We start from the raw sequence: 19,456 nt of genomic DNA, 5'->3' as shown, positions 1-19,456 counted from the left end.
CTCCCGAGTTTATGGGATTCCAGGCATGTGCCACTATGCCCAGAGCCCCTCTGGTTTTCATAGCAGTCTCTGGGTACCATCTTGCCTGCCCTGTCATCTGTTCCTGCCTTGGCCTGCCTTTCTGTGGAACTCTCTGTCCACAAGGTGGGGACTTCTCACCAGCCCACTTTGCCTGGGCTTTGTGCAGTGCCATGGAGGGGCCCTGACCTCAGAGCTTCCCACCACCTGGCACTTAACTCTCTTTTTTAGCCAAAGGCAACCTTCCTGCTTTGCCCCTTCAGCGGACCAAGACCCAGAAGCAGCATTGCTGGGCAGCTGCAGAAGGTGCAGTATCTTTTCCACCTGCCAGTGACAGGGTGGGAAGAGGAAAGGCACGCTTCTCAGGGTCTGGACAGGAGTCTAATCTTGTCACTGCCCGACTCAAAAAGAGGGACTTCTGAACAAGTTTACTCACAAGGCTGGTGACATGAGCAGAAAGAACTCTTAGAGGTTGTAGATAACGTAGCTCTGAGTCCTGTGTCCTGGACACTTAGTGGCTTCTAAAGGAAGCAGGTACTGATCCAGGCACAGTGACAAACTCCTGTAATCTCAATGATTCCGGAAGCTGAGGTCAGAGAATTGAAAATTCAAGGCCAACTTCAGCAACTTAGCAAAAGCCTGTCTCAAAAATACAAAAAAGGGCTGGGGAGGTAGCTCCGTGGTAAAGGGCCTTTGGGTTAAATCCCCAGTACAAAAAAAAAAACAGGTGCTAAGAAAGTCCCTTCCCAGCCTGCAGAGGCTGCTACGTTTTGCGGCCATGCCACTTTTCCATGGCCTGCATTTCTTATAGTGTTTGTTTCCACAGCCTGGGTGCCACATTGGCCTTGTTCTGCCCACACTCCAGCCTCTGGAGTAGTCACAGCTCCTAACTGTCCTGCAGCCCACCAGGGAGCAGGCAGCACATAGTTCTTGTGGGGCTCTCAGAGGGTTGCCTGGTGAAGACAGGAGACAGGGTTTCTCAGGGAAGTTAGGCCTTCCCCCTTGACCCTGACAGCCATAGAAAGAGGCTCTCGCACACAGTCCTTCTCCAGCAGGTTCCGGGCTGGCCCAGGGGTGAAAGGTATAGGAAATCTCTCTCTGAGCTGAGCAAGGTGGCCATTCTAGTAACTTGGGAGGCTGACTGAGGCTGAGGATTGCAAGTTTGAGGCCAACCTGGGCAACAGCCAGATCCTGTTGCAAAAAATATATAATTAAAATATTTTTTTTTAAGAACTCTCTAGAGCCAGCTCTCCTTCAACCTAAGCTTATCTCTGAGCGGAAGTTAGAGGAGGAGCACACAGCCTTCTGGAAGCCAGGATTCCTCTCTGCATTTGTCTTGACTTGGCGCCATCTAGAGGCGGATCAGATCCTGACACCCAACAGAATGCTATTGTTTCCTGGTGAACTGCTGGCATAGCACCTTCTTGTCTGGGGAGGGGCAGGAGAAGAGAGGGTTGATAGGGAATCACCGGCCCTTCCTAAGCACCTCCAGTGCTACTGCCGGGAGGAGGCTACTGCTGCTTCTGCAGCCGCCTGGAAAAGGGTGGAGGCTCGCAGCTTCCTCTCCCATTGTGTGTTTCCTGTGCCCCACACCAGTCAGCTGGTTCCTCCGTTGTCTTGAACCTGGAAGAAGGGGTAGGGAGGGAGTGGATCCCTCTCGCAGCCAAAGCAATTGAGAGAAAGTGGGGCTCTGTATGTTGGTGGTAGTTGTTACTGAGCCAGAGGTATCAGGCAGAGCAAAAGTTAGTGTCAAGGAACAGTAAGGAACAAAATTGCCCTTCCCCAAAGTAGCTATTTCCAGACTGGCTGGGTTTCCATGGCAACATCAACTTGACCAGCTCTTTCCACTTAATGCCTCAGAGCAGCTGTGCCTGTGTTCAGGTGTGGACCTGGTTTCAGATCCCATCACAACAGAGATCAGGGTCACTGTACAATTGGTCTGTTAATGCCAGAACTTTTGAACATTGCTGAAAATGTGCCCACAAAGTGCAGATTTTTTTTAATATTTATTTATTTATTTAGCTTTAGGTGGACACAGTATCTTTATTCTATTTGTATGTGGTGCTGAGAATCGAACCCAGTGTCCCACGCATGCTAGGCGAGCGTGCTACCACTTGAGCCACATCCCCAGCCCCAAAGTGCAGATTTTTGTGATTATTCACCAGTTATCTTCTACCATGGTCAAGGTGATGTGGGAGATTTAGAAATGAACTTCAGCCAGAGCTCACACAAGATGCGGTGTGCTTGCGGTATGCCTGACCTGGCTGCCAGGCCTGAGTGCCCTTAGCATTTGAGGCAGATGGTATTATATCTCCCATTTCACTGAGGAGGACACTGATGCTATCAGAGGTGATGCTCCTTGGCTTAAGGCTCAGAGTCATACTGCTACTGACTGGCAGGCTCTTTAATCCATGCTCTCCCTGGAGACCCACTGAAGGTCCCTAAAGACAGAATGAAGCGAGCTGAGCTCGATAGAGTATGCCGAACACTGTGCTGGGGGGGGGGGGGGGCACACGGCAGAGGTGTCTTCTGAACTGTGGTTTCAGGTAGGAACGGGATTCCAAGAGGCAGAGAAGGCAGCTTTATATTGCCATCTCTTGTCCTCCCATGTGAGACCTGCCCAAGAACATAGGTGTCCTCAGTCTTGTCCTTTTCTCCTCACAACACCCCTTCCTCGTTCAGGCTCCCTCCAGTCCATCCAGTCCCAGTAAACCTTGTCTTAGGGCATTTGTGTTGGCAGGGGTCCTAGAGCTGGCTCCATCTCAGGCCAGAGTGTCTGAGCTAAGGACCTGCAGCTCCAAGGTCCTCAGCCCTCAAAACCTGCTCATAAAATCAGTCTGTCTCAGTCTAGGAGGAAGGCCAGTAGCTTTCATCAGATTGTCAAAGGGAAGTGGCTCAGAGTACTGGCTTATTATCTTTACCCTTCCTATTTGACAGGTGAGGCAAGAGATAACAAACCACTCACTGTCAAGGTCACAAGCAGACAGGTCCTGCCACCTTTGGGGCTCTCGTTCCTGTACTGCCTTGTGACACTGCTGATTCTGGGACCTTACCTTTCTCTTGTCTCTCCAGATAGATGCTTAGGGGCATGGTGCTCCTCACTGCCGAGCACAGGCTGATTAATTTCACAGATACACATATGCACCAGGCTGGGTATGGACAGGGACAGGTGGCAGTGGACAGACATTATGCAGTCCCTGCCTCAGTGGGGAGGGGCAGGAGACACTGAACAGCATGTCATAAGATCATGCCCACAGGACAGCCTGGCCCTGGGGTCTACCACCTGACAGAAGGGGAGTTGCACACCTCCTGTGTTATATGTATCACTAGGCCTGTGACCTTGATCCAGGCCTTTTCCTTTTCTCCTGATGCAAGTGCACAAGGTGGTCTGAGACTATCAGCTCCAGGTACTGAGTCAGCAGGAACAGATCTAAGCTTACAGCTCAGTTGGTGACCAGGGTACCAAACATGGCAAGCAGCCAAGCAGGGACATTGAGATTGGATCCATGCCACCAATTTAGAGACCTTGCCAGTTTTGTATCATTTTGAGAGCTGGTTTCTCTTTATTGTGAGAGATGTCTCTAAGGTCCCTGGTGGCCTCTCCTGTCCTTTGTTCTTCCTCATGAGTTCTTGGAGTCTCAGCTACTTTCAGTTGCCTACTCTATGCCCCAGACTTGTCTTGGCTCAGCTGACCCCACAGTGAGCTTTCTTGCTGTCTACAGGAGGCCTGCTCATGTGGGGCCCCCATCACTTTCCTTTTTGATGGAATTAATGACAGCAGAGGCACGACAGGGAACTCAGAACAGATGGCTGACCTGGGAGAGGAGCCTGGTACAATGCTCAGCTGCCCTGGCACCAGTGTTGTAGCTTTTATAACCACTTGGGCAGTTTTCTGGGCCACCACGGGTGTAGCCCAGCTTCACCTTCAACTGAGGCATTGGTGAGGGCTGCAGGGAGAGCTGCTGGGAATTCTGCAGTAGGTTCCCGCACTGTCCCAAGCGAGAGGCCACTGGTGTCTTTTCTATGTGAAGAGGCTGCTCGTCTGAGCCTGGAGTGATCCCACTCCCTGAGAGCCTCTGCCAGGGTCTTGCCATGCAGCTGGTGGGAGGGGAAAGGACACGCAGGCTAGTGACTATCAGGGGCCTTCTCAGGTTCCTGGCTGAAGTGCTGCTCAGGGGGCTGGGCTTCCATCACCACCATCACAGGTCGCCAGAGTTATCAGAGCAGGCTCCATAATTGCCCGCCCCAAGGAAGAAAGAAGGGAAACACCCATCCTTGCTGCTCCCTGGGGAGGAAGGACAGGGGGCATCCCCACGGTGGCCTGGCCAGCCCCACTTCCTGACTCAGCTTTTCTGTGAAGGTGCCGTAAGTGCTTGATTAAAACAAACACAGCTGTGTTTGTGTCGTGCAGGCACCTACAGAGAGACCTGTGCGCACTGGCATCTGGAGGGGGCGTGATTATTTTATCAAATGAAACCTGGAGTTGTGCACGTGCTTCCTCTGTCCCTGCAGTCTCCGTCCCCCTGCAGTTGTTTGTTTTTTTACAGGCTTTATTGAAACATAACAGTAAAGAATTTTAAATCTCAGTCTGTAGAGTCTGCCATTGAGGTGGGAACCTTCAGATAAATGTTAGAGTCAGAGAAATGAAGCCTCATCAGCCAAGGTGGAGCAGGCCCCTTCAGGGAGGAGAGCCAGGACACCAGGGAGCCCCGTGGTCACAGCTCAGACTCTGCAGCCAGTTGGTCAAGCTTTGATTCCCTGTCCTGTAAGCTCTCTGGGCTCCTGGTTCCTCATCTTGAAATGGGGCAGAACAGTGCCCTCCTCAGGGTTGTGGGGCCAACTGCACCAGGCCTGAAGTGAACTCTGCGCTTCTTCTAGGGCTGCTTGTTTTTCCTGTCCAGGGCTCCACAATGGGCAGAGTGTGGTGGCAGTGGGGGAGGAGGTACAGAGTCGCTCTGAGCTGCATGAAGCTCCCCACTGCTGCCATCCGCTCCTCCAGCAGGGCAGTGGATAGAGGCATTCTGTGTCTCCAGGGGAGGAAAGAGACCTGGTCTTGTGACGGATTCCCTTCGTAGACAGCCTGTTGGCGTGGGTGGGTCGCAGCGCTCGTCTGGTCAGGAAGCGAGCAGCCTTTCTGCATTGGGGTGCCTGTCTCCAAGGGCAACCAGAGGAGCAAAAGAATGGTGTTCTTTATGGTGGAGTCTCTGGATGGTTGCTTCTTGGGTGGTGGGGGCCAGGAAGCCCCAGGCACATAATACTGCTCTTCAGCAGGGGGCTGGGACACAGGTGGGCCTGGCCCTGGGGCTCAGGCAGGCCTTGTGACAGCCCCAGGTGCCCTCAGAGAAGGCCCGATGCACAGTGTGCCCTGATGTGCCGCCAGCCCACAACTTCCATCACTTCCCTAGCTCTGCCTTAAGCCACTGAACACCCACCAGCCTTGGCCATGAAAGTCTTTGATTTTCTTTCCTCAGAGATCAACGACCGGGAGCAGAAATTACACGCCCTTAAGGAGGTATTAAAGAAATTCCCAAAGGAAAACCATGAAGTCTTCAAATACGTCATCTCTCACCTAAACAAGTAGGTTGCAGGACTTTCTGGCTATTCTTTTTTTCTCCCTCTGAAAAATTGACAGCCAGCTAGGCCCCGTGGCACACACCTGTCACACCAGTGGAAGGCTGAGGTAGGAGGATAGATAGCAAGTTCTAGGCCAGCCCTATCTCAAAAAATAAACAGCCAGGTGCATGACTGTAATCCTAGCAGCTCCGGAGATTGGGCAGGAGGATTGTGAGTTCAGAGTCAGCCCAGCAACTTAGCAAGACCCTAAGCAGCTCAGTGAGACCCTATATCTAGATAAAGTATGAAAAAGGGCTGGGGATGTGGCTCAGTGGTTAAGTGCCCCTGGGTTTCTATTCCTGGTACCAAAAAAAAAAAAAAAATTGGGGAGACGGACAGCCAGGTTAGTTAACAGTAGAACAAGGACTACATCCTCATCCTGGCTGAAAGGTTGGGCCCCAGCCTGCCATGATGCTGTTCAGCCTCCCCCACAGGAATAGCTGACTCTGTCCAGGAAAAGCCCACATGGCCCCAGCTGGTGGGAGGGGAAGGGCCTTGATAGTCACTGGCCTGAGTGTCCTTTCCCCTCCCACCAGGTGCATGGCATGTGGGCTTCTCCTGGACAGAGTCGGGCCCCACACCAGACTATGCCCTTGGCTTTGACTGGACTTGAGGGCATCCACCTCCTCTTAACTAGCAGAAGGGAAGGTTCTCTGGTACACACTGGTACCCCGAGAGATCTGCCCCTAGAAACCTCCCAGAGTCCATCTCCAGCTTCCGTATTTCCCAGCTGGTGTGTGACAGGACGCTGTTCAGAAGGGCTGCGCCATAAGAAGAGCAGACCCCAGTGGAGGGAGTGTGGCCGCTGCAGTCAGGAAGGCTGTCTAACTGTCCCCAGATGCGTTCACACACAAGAATAGGTTTGTTGGTATGTTATGGAGCTCTGGCTTGGGACCACAGAGATCTCTCTGCACAGCCAGAGCACCATCACCCACTTGGTTGTCTGGTGAGTAGGTCCCTGAGGGTTCCATCCATCCCCCAGGGTTTGGAAGGTGCCTGTGGGCCAGGGCTTTCACTCTTCCTCGCCTGTGGCAGCCTTCCACGCTCGCCACAGGAGCCCCTGGAGCAAGGGGAACAGGCACGGAAAGCCACGCGTGGGCTTTGCTGCTCACCAAGGCAGTCCCAGGTTCTCAGTGGTTGGGCCCAGGTGACAGTGGGTCACTCTGACTGTGGAGCTCTGACTGTGGGTTTGGTGTCGCCTGCAGAGTCAGCCACAACAACAAGGTGAACCTCATGACCAGTGAGAACCTCTCCATCTGCTTCTGGCCCACCTTGATGAGGCCCGACTTCAGCACCATGGATGCGCTCACGGCCACGCGCACCTACCAGACAATCATCGAGCTCTTCATCCAGCAGTGCCCCTTCTTCTTCTACAACCGCCCCATCAGCGAGCCCCCAGGTGCCGTGCCCAGCTCCCCCTCAGCCGTGGCTGCCACCGTCCCCTTCCTCACCTCCACGCCTGTCACCAGTCAGCCATCACCCCCCCAGTCACCACCACCCACCCCACAGTCCCCCATGCAGCCACTGCTCCCCTCCCAGCTTCAAGCCGAACACACGTTGTGAGCCATCAGGGCCTGGGGCAACGGGGAACTGGTCTTCTCTTAAACAGCGTGGCACTCAGCCTTGAACACAACCACAGCTACTGGGGCAGGAGCCAAAGCCAAGTGCCCCTCTTCCCTGTCAATTCTCAAGACCTCAGCGCGGGGACCAGCTCGTGTCCTCCACAAGCTAGGCTGTCAGGCACCCAAGCCCAGCAGCAGCAGTGGGGCCCTGCCCTTCGACTCGGACCACTTTGAATACTGACCTAGTCAGGCAGCAGCCCCAAGTGCTCCTCCGCTGCTGCCTGGACCACCTCGCCCAGCTGTGCACACCAGCCTCAGGGTGTCTCCCTGCTTGTGCAGACCCCAGTACTGGGCCAGAACCCTGGCCTCTGCCAGGGGAGGACGTTCTGAATGCAGGCCTGCCCCGGGCAGGGCTGGCACCCCTTTAGTCTCTTCCCACCTTCTGTGTCTGCACACACATACCTGCCCTGGGGGTCCTCGGGAACATGTAGGTCACAATTCTGCCAACCCAAGGTACATATGGGGGCGTCTGCCTGGAGGATGAGAACCGGGGGAGGATAGCTTTGTGCCTGGACCGAAGAGAGTGTGACTTCTCCATCCCCAGATCCCCGCTTCACAGGCTTCTGGACACACCTGTAGGAACACTGGAAGAGGGTGAAGGCCCCGCCCACGAGTCAACTGCAGGAGAAGACGACCTCAAGATTCCACTGTCTTCCACCTCTGCGGGCAGGTGGACAGATGGAGGTGGCCCCGAAGGCTTAGAGCAAAATAAGGATGTCTGGAGCAGTGGCCTGTGAGCCTTCTGGGTCCCACTTAGGTCCCTTCAGCAGATCCCCTATCCCCAAGATGGTTGCAGCCCCTGGTGGGAGAGCTGCAGGTGGGACCAGCCTGGCCCAGCTGCCAACACACTACACTGCTAAGGAAACACTACTTGTGCACATGGGGTGGGGTGGGCACCTGGGGCCTGGGTTGGTGCATTTGGTGTTAAAGTGGAATGACACCAGCAGGCGTGTCTGGGATGTGGGCAGGCAGGGTTGTCTGCTGGGGCCCTCACAGGAGCACACAGCTCAAGACACAGGCATTTTGCCTTCCTGTCACCACTACCCTGGCCCTGCCAGGTCTTTCCACCCGCCCCAAGAGCCATTTCCACCCCCTACCTCTACTGGAAGGGCCACTACCCTATCCCCCAAGTTTTCATTTTCATGGTGGCATCACGGCCTCTGCAGTCAAGAAGCCTGACCCTGAGGTGCCCTGGGTGTAGGGGAGGGGCAGAGAGGCCTCTCACGTGTCATTGCACTTTAGAAACAGCTTTTGCATGGTAGGTTCCCAGGGCCTCCCCATCACAGGGCACCGGACCCGCACCGCACTGCAGGAGAGGCCTCCAGGTGAGCAATGCTGCCACCTGCTGGTAGAAGCGGGCACTGTGCCCACTAGGTCCTTTGGGTAAACCAGCTGTCGAGTTCTTGATGGCAAAATAAGGTGCTTAGAAACACTAAATTACCCCCAAGAGTTTTGTGACTTCACTTTTTTTTTTTTCTTTTAACAGTGCTGGGGGTTAACCCAGGGCCTTGTGTCAGGCCGCTGAGCTACACCCCAGCCCATTATATTACCTAAGAACATAAAACCAAACCCAAGGTACAGACACGTTGTGTGTGGATGCTGGGTGCTGGTTTCCTCCCCTCTAGTGGGTCTGTTACACCTGGAGCCGTAGGTCTAGGTGGCTGGAGGGGTAGTGCTGCTGGATTCGGTTGAGGCTGGTGGTCTGTCCTCTAGCCCTCCAGTCCCCGCAGCCCTGAGCCCTAGGCAGATGGGGAAGAGGCTTCATTTACCCCTCTACTTTATCTACATCTTGCTCTCCCAGTTGGCTTTTCAAGGAGTTGGGGCTGCAGGGAAACCATGTTGGTGGAGTCCCTTGTTTGTACCAAGGGTAAAGGCAACCAATTCCCACACTGGCCACCCGTTTCCACGAGTTCTGCTGCTATGCTCTGTGGGGACAGGAGGGTGGCTGTGGGAGTCGCTGCCTTGCACCCTAACCCTTGCAGAAGTACCAGAAGCCAGGCTGGGGCCTCCTGCCCACTGCCCCCAGGGCACCGGAGTTGGGCAGTGGGCACTGACGCCCGCGTCCCAGGAGAGCCTGAACGTGCAGGGAGCTACAGGTTCCCCTTGCCCTGACTCCTCAGCCTTCAAGTCCTGCTTCCCAGGACCCAGGGGATCAAGGACACTCCGTCGGGCATGGCAGTGGTGGCAGTGGTGGCAGTCCTGCCCTGGGCAGTCAGGACAGCATTCAGATCTGAAAGGGAGAGCACCTAGGGCTTCACTAGGACACGCTGGCCTTGCACAGAACCCTGCCACCCCTTCCCTGTCCAGGACCTTAAGCTCTAGAACATTCTCGCCTGGTCCCCGGGTGGGCCACACATCATTCAGATCCGGGTGGCAGCCAGTGGTCTTGCCCAAAGCAGGAGAGCAGGCCAGCTGCTGCCCCTGGCTGTTCTTGGTGGGCATAGCCTGATAGCACCACTCGGCAGTACCCCAGGGTTGCCCTGCACAGAGACCCAGGCAGGTGGAGGCCTGGGAACATTGGAATTCCTGACTTGTGTCGCTGTTGGGCGTCGCACACGCTCTGCGTCGCCTGCCCTTCCCATCCCTCAACATTTTAAGGAGGAGTGTGAAGGGAGCCTGCCCCTCCCCCCTTGGTTTTCCCTGCTTATGAGGCTTCTGGCAGAATTTGCCTTTGCCACTGCATTTGAGGGTGACGTCACTTGTAGGAGCAGCTTGCTGGCCGGAAGGTGTTGGGACAGAGCCCGCCCTCCCCAGACTAGGCTTCAGCTCCTTGTCTGTGGGACTGGGTTCTGTGGAAGCCAGTGTCCCCTTGATAGATGGTCCTAGGCCACCAGGCACCCTGGCCTCAACCCCCAAAATATGGCAGTGGGCTAGCTGCAGCATATTGTCACCAAATGTGATTTCTGCCTGTACTGCTTCCTGTCCTGTGAGCAGAACGCTTACTGTGCAGGTGGGGGGCCAGGTCTGCTCCCCCAAAGAGTAGACCTGCTTGTGGCTGTGGGCTGTGCAGGTCACGGGGTGGCAGGGGAAGCAGGAGCAGCGCTCCTCGCCAGGCGGGCTTGACCGGGCATCTGCACCTAGGGAGAAGGTGACCTTGTCACTCGAGGACCCAGGGGATGGGTGCGGGGCGGTCCCAACACCTGGCAGCCCATTTCCCTGTGCCCCTCCTGACAGCAGCGATGCCACTTGCTATCCATGTAGTTGAGACAGGGCGTAAGTTATTGTTTGCATTAAAAAAAATCATGTTCCCTGTGTACATTTTTTTTAAAAAAAGGAAATGTCTTGGAAATGTATGGGAATAAAACTGTTTGAAAAATTTGGAATAGTGCTGCTGCCGGCTTATTTTTCTGGTACTTGTATTTTCACATGTTAAATGACCTTTATATATGTTGAATTAACAAATATTTTGAGTTTCCTGAGAAAAAAACATTAATGGTATTGAAATGTGTTAGTAGTCTGGCCGTGTGCCCAAAATTCTGTTTTGCAGCAAAGTGGAAACTGTATGTAAAGAAAGTATAACAATTATTTCTCGTATTTTAGGGGCTTTAACCAGGACCGCTCTAGTTGGTGTTAGGAGTGTTGCTTAATTTCCAGGCTTTTCTTTTAACAGTCGTGGGCTGTGAGGCTCCAGCCTGATTAGTGCATGGCCAGCCCTCAACAAGGCTGAGGCATCTCTGACCGAGGTGTTTTTGTTTGGTTTTGTTTTTTAAAATCATGTATTTGCTACAAAGTATTGTACTTGTCTCAATGGGAATGGTGTAAAAAACTGAAAGGCCTTATGTGATATGTATCATAGTTAATAAATCAATCTTGTAAAAAACCAAACCTGAGAGCATGAAGGGCGCCCCTAGCCCAGGGGTGGGCTGCAGCCTGGGGTCCTGCAAGTGCGGCCATCTCTCCCACCTGGCCTTTGTCGCCTGCGCAGCTTCCCACTGTCACTGTCCATCACGCCCCAGTCTGGGGTGCTGGGAGGCAGACATCAGGAGGGTCCCAGCCCCTCCTCTTGCCAGAGCAGGCTGCCTATCCTTGCAGTCCGACATTGTCACCACCATGATTGGGGACAATGCCTTCAGTGGTGGTAGTCGGCTGCCTCCCAAAGAAACCTCTGCACCAAACACAAACCACTTCTGCCCGAGGGCTTGAGGAGCCCCTGGGAGAGCACCTCCCTGGCCCACTCAGCCCGGCTCCCTCCCTACCCTCGCCCACCACCCAAGCAGGCCTTGGCCTCGGCCCTGCCAGTCTCTCTGCTCCATCCCAGTGCAGACCCCCGTCCAGGCTCACCTAGACAACTCCTCTCACTGCCCTCCCTGTCCTTGACCTTGCCCTTTTGCCCTAACCTGGGGCAGGAGAAGGAACTTCATACAGGTGCCTTCCCCACGGCCAGCCCAGCCCAAGCCCATTGCAGACACGAGTTGATCATGACCCTGCAGGTTGACCCAGTGCACCCCCCTCTTCAGGCAGCCACTGCCAGCAGCAGCAGCGAGCACAGGAGATGGTGCCGCCTGCTCTGGGCTTCTCAGCTGGGCAGTCGGACAAATAAATAGAGCTGCTTATTTACTGGACCCTGCACTTTGCTATCCACATGGGACCGCGCCCCACTCAGCCTGCTCTTCCCCGCTTCCATCCAACTCCTCAGAGTCACCCCGAGTGCAGGTGGCTGCAGTGCCCTCCGTCCAACCTCAGCTCTCCCCAGGTTCCCGCCTGCCTCCAAAGTCAGCCTTCCTCTAGAAATTCTCCCCTGGCCCCTTACCTACGCAGATCTGCCCAGCATCTCTCACCTGCCACGGGCCTCTATGGAAGCCAAGAATGCTTCAGCACTCTTTCTTTAAAATAATAATAATAATAGTAATATTTTTGAGTTATAGGTGGGCACGATATTTTTATTTTATTGTTTTATTTTTATATGGTGCTAAGGATCGAACCCAGTGCCTGAAGCATGCCAGGTGAGCGCTCTACCACTCAGCCCCAGCCCCAGCCCAAAAACCCCTCTCTCAGGGCCCTGCATACAGCTGGTCTCAGTCCGCGTGCTCTTGATGCTCCTCTTGTGTACTTTCGTCCTTGTGTCTCTCAGCCACTGTCCACCCAGGTGGAGAGCCTCCGGGGCAGCTTCTGTGGTTCCCCCAGATGCCCGCCCAGGATGGCCACCAGCTGCTTCTGTTCAGCTTGGGAATGCAGCGGGCCCACCCTGACCTTGACCTGGGAGCCAGTCTCTCAGCCAGTCTCTGCTCAAGCACCTCACTCGTGTCCACCTGCCTGCGATGCTCCCCTCAAGGATCTTAGTGTGACACACACCCAAGCCAAACCCCTGACATCTTCTCCAAATCTGTGTGTCCCCGGGACATTTCACGAGCCAGCGACCCCAAGGTGTTCCGCTCCCTTTGCTGTCAACCTGGTACAGTTCCCAGGTTCAATTCCCTCCCGGTTCCCTGCCACCCATGTCACCAAGACATCCTTCCTGCCTCCTCCCAGCCTCCAGTCTCAGCCTTTCCAGGTGGCAGCCAAAGGAGCTTTTCAAAACTTGAATCAGGCCATGCCACTCCCTCTCAGCACCCTCCAGGGCTCCCCAGTGCCCTTGGAGGAAGCCCAGATTCTTCAGCAGACCATGAGGCCTCCTGCCAACCTCTTGGGAGCCTTCCTCCTTTGGTACCCTCGGGTCCAGCCAGGGTCCACCCACCTCAAGCCATGCTGTTCCCTTCCCCCTTCACCCCACCTTATATGGAATCATTTATATATATTATTTGTTTATTTGTTTACTTATTTTTGTATGTGTGTGATGTGATTGAACCCAGGACCTGTGCATGCAAGGCAGGCACTCTTTCAACTTGAGCTATATCGCCAGCCCCTATATAAATTATTTATGACACACACACATTTCCCTCTTTAGCTTCATGGACAGCAAAGGTTCTCCTTGACTCTCAAACCAACATGGATTCCTTTGCTTTCATAGAAAAAGTTCTCTAAGAGCCAGGCACAGTGGTGCACGCCTGTAATCCCAGCTGCTCGGGAGGCTAAGGCAGGAGGATCATGAGTTCAAAGCCAGCCTCAGCAACCTAGCAAGGCCCTAAGCAACTCAGTGAGACCCTGTCTCTAAATAAAATATAAAAAAGGGCTGGGATGTGGCTCAGTGGCAGAGTGCTTGCTTAGCACGTGTGAGGCACTGGGTTCAGTCCTTAGCAAGCATAAAAATAAATAAAGTCATGCTGTCCATCAACAACTACAAAAAGAAATTAAAAAAAAAAGATTGGGGATATAGCTCAGTGGTTAAGTTGCTCCTTCAGATTGTAGCCCCCCCCCTCTTTTTTTAACTATTTGTGTGTGTGTATGTGGGGGGGGCGGGGGTTGAAACCAGGGCCTTGTGCATACGAGACATGCACTCTACCAACTGAGCTAGATCCCCAGTGCCCCCCACCCCCATTTAACATAGATTTCCTGAGCATCTGCTCTCTGTCAGGCCCCAGAAGACACAGCCATGAACACAACAAAGATCCCTGCCTGGACCTGAGACCCTAATGAGAGACACCCATTAGCAAGCAGAATGGGCTGTGGAGACAGGAGCCTTGGGGAGCAGGGGCCAGGGAGGCACCCACCCCTGGTACAGCACCTACAGGAAACAGCAGTCAGCATCAAAACGCTTCAGCATTTTTATTCGGTATGATGTTCTGAAAAACCAAACTATCTATAAACCTAAAACTACTCTTAAGAAAAAACTTTTAAATTAAAGCAGAGCTGGGCACAGTAGTACACACCTGTCATCCCCAGAAATTCTGAGGCTGAGACAGGACGACACCAAGTTCAAGGCCAGCATGGGCAAATTATCAAGACCCTGACCGAAGATAAAAAACAATAAAAGGGCTAGGGGGCGGTGCTGGGGTCGTGGCTCAGCGGTAGAGCGCTCCCCTAGCACATGTGAGGCTCTGGGTTCGATCCTCAGCACCACATAAAAATAAAGAAAGTTATTGTGTCCAACTACCACTTAAAAATATTTAAAAAAATAAATAAGTAAAATAAAAGGGCTGGTATGTGACTCAGTGGTTAAGTGCCTCTGGGTTCAATCCCAGCACGAAAAAAGAAAAAAAAAAAAAAAAAAAGATGTGACAGTTAACAGTGTGAAGGGAACCTACAGGAATCTGGGGCAAAAGGAGAAATATGGAAGTTTGATCCTGGGATCCAGGAGCTCAGTTAGGAGGTGACGATGGATCAGACCAGAGCAAGATAGAAAGAGGAGAGGAGAGGTGGGGTTCTGGATCTCCTGGGGTCCAGAAGACAGACTGTTAAAAACCTGGACTGTGAGAGACGCCTCCCAGGGGCTCCAGGGACACACCAGCTCCTGCATTCCTCCCTGTGGCCACCAGGGGTCAGCAGAGCGCAGCCTTGCCCAGCAGCCCCGTGGGGCGGCCAGTGCTAGAGGCTGGTGGAGGCTTTTCTCATGAAGACTGTACGATTAGGAGCCTTGGAGACTGGGGAGGAGACAGGTTGGAACTGAAGTGTCCTAGGAGCTGGCCAAGACCAGAGAATGACCTCCGATTCCTGTCATTTCATGCATTCATCCAGCCAGCCACCCATTTACTGTCATCTAGTCACGGGAGGTCAGAGGCCAGGCCACACGGGGCCTTGCAGGGCAAGATAATAAGCTTAAAGCTTGTCCGTGGATGTGGCTTGAGCAAGGGAGAGACTTAACCAGGCTTAGAGGAGCTGAGAGGAGGTGCAGTAAAGAAGGGACTGGAGAGACAGGCCTGCCCCAGGCCAGCCTGCTAGTGAGGACCACACACACTAGCGATGAAATAATATTACAAAACCACAGTTAGGGCACTTACAAGGGCCTGTCTTCACCCTTTCATCTGTCAGCTCACAGTTCTGTGACATGGGTCTAACATTATCCCCATTTAGTGGATGGAGAAACTGCACAGAGGGGGCCAAGTGACTCGTTCAACACAAACTAGGGGACCCAGGTTTGCTCCCACTCCTCTGACCCCAAAACCCGATGGCCTGTCCAGCTCCCCTGGAGGCCCCAAGAACAGGAATCAGCTCTAGGAAGCTGGATTCAATGTCCCGGCCCAGCCTGCGCCTGCCCACCCCAGTCCCCCTAGCTGGCCATCAGGCCCCCTCGCCCCTCCCCTTCACCACACTTGGGTCTGGTTGCCAGCCCCGCGGGCCCTGCCCTGACTTCCCTCCCCCACCCTTACTAGGGATTGAACCCAGGACGCTCCACCACCGCGCCATCCCCAGCCTTACTAAGTTTCTAAGGCGAGATCCTCCTGCCTCAGCCTCCCAGGTCACTGAGATTACACACGTAATGGCTTAATTTCCATGTCTGGAGACAACCATGGCTGCAGGACAGAAAAGGAACTGCATGTCATATTGGGTGGCTGGCGGGGAGTGAGAGCAAAATCCCAGCTGAGGGGGTGACAGGAAGAGCACATGCGGGAGGTGGTGGGACCGCCACCAGGAGACAAGTTGCTCAGGTTCTGTGGCTATTTTAAAGGCAGAACTGCTGGAGCCAGGTATGGATTGCAAATTTTTGGGGGGAGCGAGGATTGAACCCAGGGCACTTAGCCACTGAGCCCCAGCCCCAGCCCAGCCCTTTTTATTTTTTGAGACAGGGTCACACTGAATTGCTGAGGCTGGCCTTGGACTTGCAATCTTCAGCCTCTGGGGCCTCTGGGGCCTCTGGGGCCGCAGGCCTGCACCCGCACCTGTGTTCTGTTTTTGCGTGTGTGGTGGGTTCTCGCACATTTGTGAATCATGCAACTGAAACCATGGTCGATTTTACAATATTTCCACCCAAAAGCAGCTCTGTCCCCACGGAGGCCACTCCCCTCCCCTCTGCCTTGCTTTCCTAGAGCTGCCTTGACAAAAAATCAGGACTTGGCGGCCCCCCAGCCCCACAGCTGGGGAGGACAAGTGAAGGGCCGGCTCCTCCCAGGGCTGCAGGGGCCTGCTCCCTGCCTCCCGGCTGGCTTCAGCACTGTGCTGGAGATCTTCGTCCTTCCCCTCGGTCCAGGGACCCACCCTAAGCACCCTGATGACCTTATGTCAACTTGATCACCTCTGTGAACCCTGTCCCAAATAGTCACATTCCGAGGTCCTGGGGCTGAAGATGGCATCATGGGGTTGGGGGGAGTTTAATTCAGCCCCTAGGACCCCCATTCCTGTTATTCCAGCTAAACTACACGAACAACGGCCGGGCACAGTGGCCACACTGTAATCCCAGTGGCTCAGGAGGCTGAGGCAGGAGGATCACAAATTCAAAGGCAGCCTCAGCAACTTAGGGAGGCCCTACGCAACTCAGCGAGACCCTGTTCTCTAAATAAAATACAGAAAAGGGCTGGGGCTGGGGCTCAGTGGTTAGCACCCCTGGGTTCAATTCCTGGTACCAAAAAAAAAAAAAAATACCATGTCTGTCTGCCTGGTTTAAACGACAACAATCACGAAGATTAAGTGGCACCTGGGCACCCTCCATCTGCACCCCACGCCCCAGCATCCCCTGCCTCTGGCCTGGCACTCCACCCCGTCCTGGTCCTCAGGGGAATCATCTCTAGCTCTGGTTCTTCTTTTACCCCCAGATCCCGTCCCTGAGCCGCGCACTGCTAATGCGCCCAGCTCAGCTGGCCCAGTGCTGACCCCACGCGCACAAGGCCAGGCCCAATCCCCGGCAGCACCGCAAAGAAAAGCAGAGAGAAGCCAAGAGAGCCGAGGGCAGCTGAGAGGAGTGGAGGCCGGGCTGCTGGGGTCTGGCTGTCCCCACAGGCCCTCCGCCCAGTCCAGCCCCCACTCTGCCTCCAGCCCCCACCCCTGCCTGCATCCCAGGCACTGAAGGGTTATCTGGAGCCCTTCTGGAGGACTTCCTGGGTCCCAGTGTGGGGGCCTGGCTGACACCCCCTGGCCAGAAGTTGTCCTCGGAGCTGCCGAAGGACAAGGACACAGAGACCATGAACATCCACCCATTTCACAGGTGGGAGACTGAGGCCCACGAAGGGAGCCTGGAGATGGCGTCAGTGATTCTGGGACGGGGCCTCGTCTTTGTGTTGGGTGTGTGATGGCGCAGGCGTCCCTGGGTGTATGTCACACTGTGGCGCAGACTTAATATGCCGGTCGGCCTTAAATGGCTTAGTCGTTGCTTCTCAAACTTTACCACTGAGCTACTGCCCCAGCCCTTGCTTTCAGGACTTCTTTATTTTTCATATTATTGTATTTATTCATTTATTTTTAATATCTTTTAGTTGTTGATGAGGTGCTGAGGATCGAACCCAGGGCCTCACTCATGATAGGCAAGCGCTCTGCCACAGAGCCACAACCCCAGCCCTATATTATTTTATTTTAATTATTTTTTTTTGTACTAGTGATTGAAACCCCAGGGTGCTTGACCACTGAGCCACATCCCTGCCCTTTCTGTTTTTTTATTTTTAGACAGGGTCTTGCTAAGTTGCTTAGAGCCTCCCTAAGTTGCTGAGGCTGGCTTTGAACTTGTGATCCTCCTGCCTCAGCCTCCAGAGTGTCTGGAATTACAAGTGTGCATCACTGTGCCGGGCATTATTTTACATTTCATTTTTTTTGGGGGGGGGCATACTGGGGAATGAACGAAGGGGCACTTGACCACTGAGCCACATCCCTGCCCTACTTTGTATTTTATTTAGAGACAGGGTCTCACGGACTTGCAGCCACCAGATGCTTGAGGGACACTGAAGCAGAAAATGTCTTCGTATGTATCTCTGGCAGATCTCTGAGAGGGGTTCTGTCCCCAGGTCACAGTGAGAACTGTTGGATGAAAATGATAACCCCACAGATGCAAGAGGGGAAAACCAGAATTCAATCATCCTCCTTTTACGAAGGACAAAAGGGAGCCCCAGACTGGTGGAGCCCTCAGCAGGAAGTGCAGCAGCAACCCCAACAGCAGGACCCTAACCTCCACTAGAGCTGCGTGTGTCGGGAGCCATAAACCGCTGTACGCGGGGCACCTCTTGAGGCGGCCTTGTGCCTGCCCAGGCCTCACAGCCAAAGTAATGTCAAGAGACAGGAGCCAGCCAGGCCTGGCGGTGCACACCTGAAATCCCACAGGCTCGGGAGGCTGAGGCAGGAGGATCAGGAGTTCAAAGCCAGCCTCAGCAAAATCGAGGCATAAGAAACTCAGTGAGACCCTGTCTCTAAATGAAATACAAAATAGGGCCAGGGGTGGGGCTCAATGGTTGAGTGCCCCTGAGTTTAATCCCCCCATAGGGAAAAAGAGAGAGAGACGGGAGCCAGTGACCTGGGCCTGAGTCCCTCCCAGACACCTGTGAATATTGTTGGTTGAGAGATCATCATAACCAGGCTATTGAGCCTGTCTGTGCCTCAGTTTCTCTAGCTGTAAAATGGACCTATTAGGCCAGTGCAGACCTTGCTATAGAATAAAGGACCGCCAAAAATCGGCACCCCCTAATCGTTAACTATGACTGTGTTCGAGTGCTCTTCTGAGCCAGTGCGAAAACGCGTTCCTCTGCGCACACTTTCTGGGAACACCTGCCTGCCTCCCTCTCCTAGAGACCCCTGTTTTCCATCCCCAGGTTGGGATCTCACTCCAGAGGCCTTAAGTACCTGCAGACCTGCCTTCCAAGCAGGCAGCCGAGCACGCTGGGACCTGGGTCTGGAGGAGAGGAAGTCTGGGATGAGTGTAGGATCCCCTATCAGAGTTGGCAAGACCTGGCTTGGACACCTGGGTCCCTGTCGTCTGTTCCAGCGGCTACCACCCCTCAGTTCCCATTTACCACCTAACTGGCTCGGATGTCTCTGCAGTGGGACATGGAAGTAAGACCCCAGGTTCCTGGTCTCTGGAGTTCCTCAGGCACCCAAGTGCCAGTACCAGAGACCTATGGAAAGGGGTAGGTCTGGACGCCAAATCCTGGCCTTGTAAGGGGTGTGGGCTCCGGTACCAGGTCCCAGGCTTATCGGGGAAGGGTATGCTGGCACCCCAAAATTCTCAACTGGAAAGGGAGGGTCTCAAACGCCTGGATCTGTGTCCCTGGAGGGGACGTCTGAGTCTCCTATGGGGGGCTTGGGCGCAGGGTACTGTCCTTGTCCGAGGGGCTGTTGGAAGGCAGGATTATCTCTCAGGAGCTGGGGCACTTGACACCTTCAGAGCGTGGTGAATGTGCGGGGACTCCGGGTTCCTCTCCAGGGCTGGAGACGCTCCGACTCCGAGGTTCTTACCCCTGATGTTGCTGTGAGGT

The 19,456-nt window shown here is 54.2% G+C and overlaps 1 protein-coding gene across 2 annotated transcripts in view; it reads left to right on the top strand.

Moving 5' to 3' along the window:
* The window catches only part of Arhgap35 (Rho GTPase activating protein 35), a 119,971-nt gene extending 109,395 nt beyond the window's left edge, over nucleotides 1-10,576 (top strand). Inside the window, exons 6-8 of one of the 2 annotated variants that reach the window (XM_071605092.1) lie at nucleotides 5,490-5,595; nucleotides 6,362-6,491; nucleotides 6,837-6,910. In XM_071605092.1, the coding sequence (XP_071461193.1) occupies nucleotides 5,490-5,595; nucleotides 6,362-6,491 (236 nt within the window). In that variant the 3' untranslated portion in view covers nucleotides 6,837-6,910. Of the gene's footprint in view, nucleotides 1-5,489; nucleotides 5,596-6,361; nucleotides 6,492-6,836 lie in introns of both variants that reach the window. The other variant, XM_071605091.1, reaches the window with a different exon arrangement.
* Nucleotides 10,577-19,456: the final 8,880 nt, after the last annotated feature.

Source organism: Marmota flaviventris, chromosome 18 (assembly GCF_047511675.1).
Source record: "Marmota flaviventris isolate mMarFla1 chromosome 18, mMarFla1.hap1, whole genome shotgun sequence".
In the NCBI taxonomy this organism is placed as follows: domain Eukaryota; kingdom Metazoa; phylum Chordata; class Mammalia; order Rodentia; family Sciuridae; genus Marmota; species Marmota flaviventris.
The sequence above is the reverse complement of the archived record's forward strand: the minus strand, read 5'-3'. Positions and strand labels throughout refer to the sequence as shown.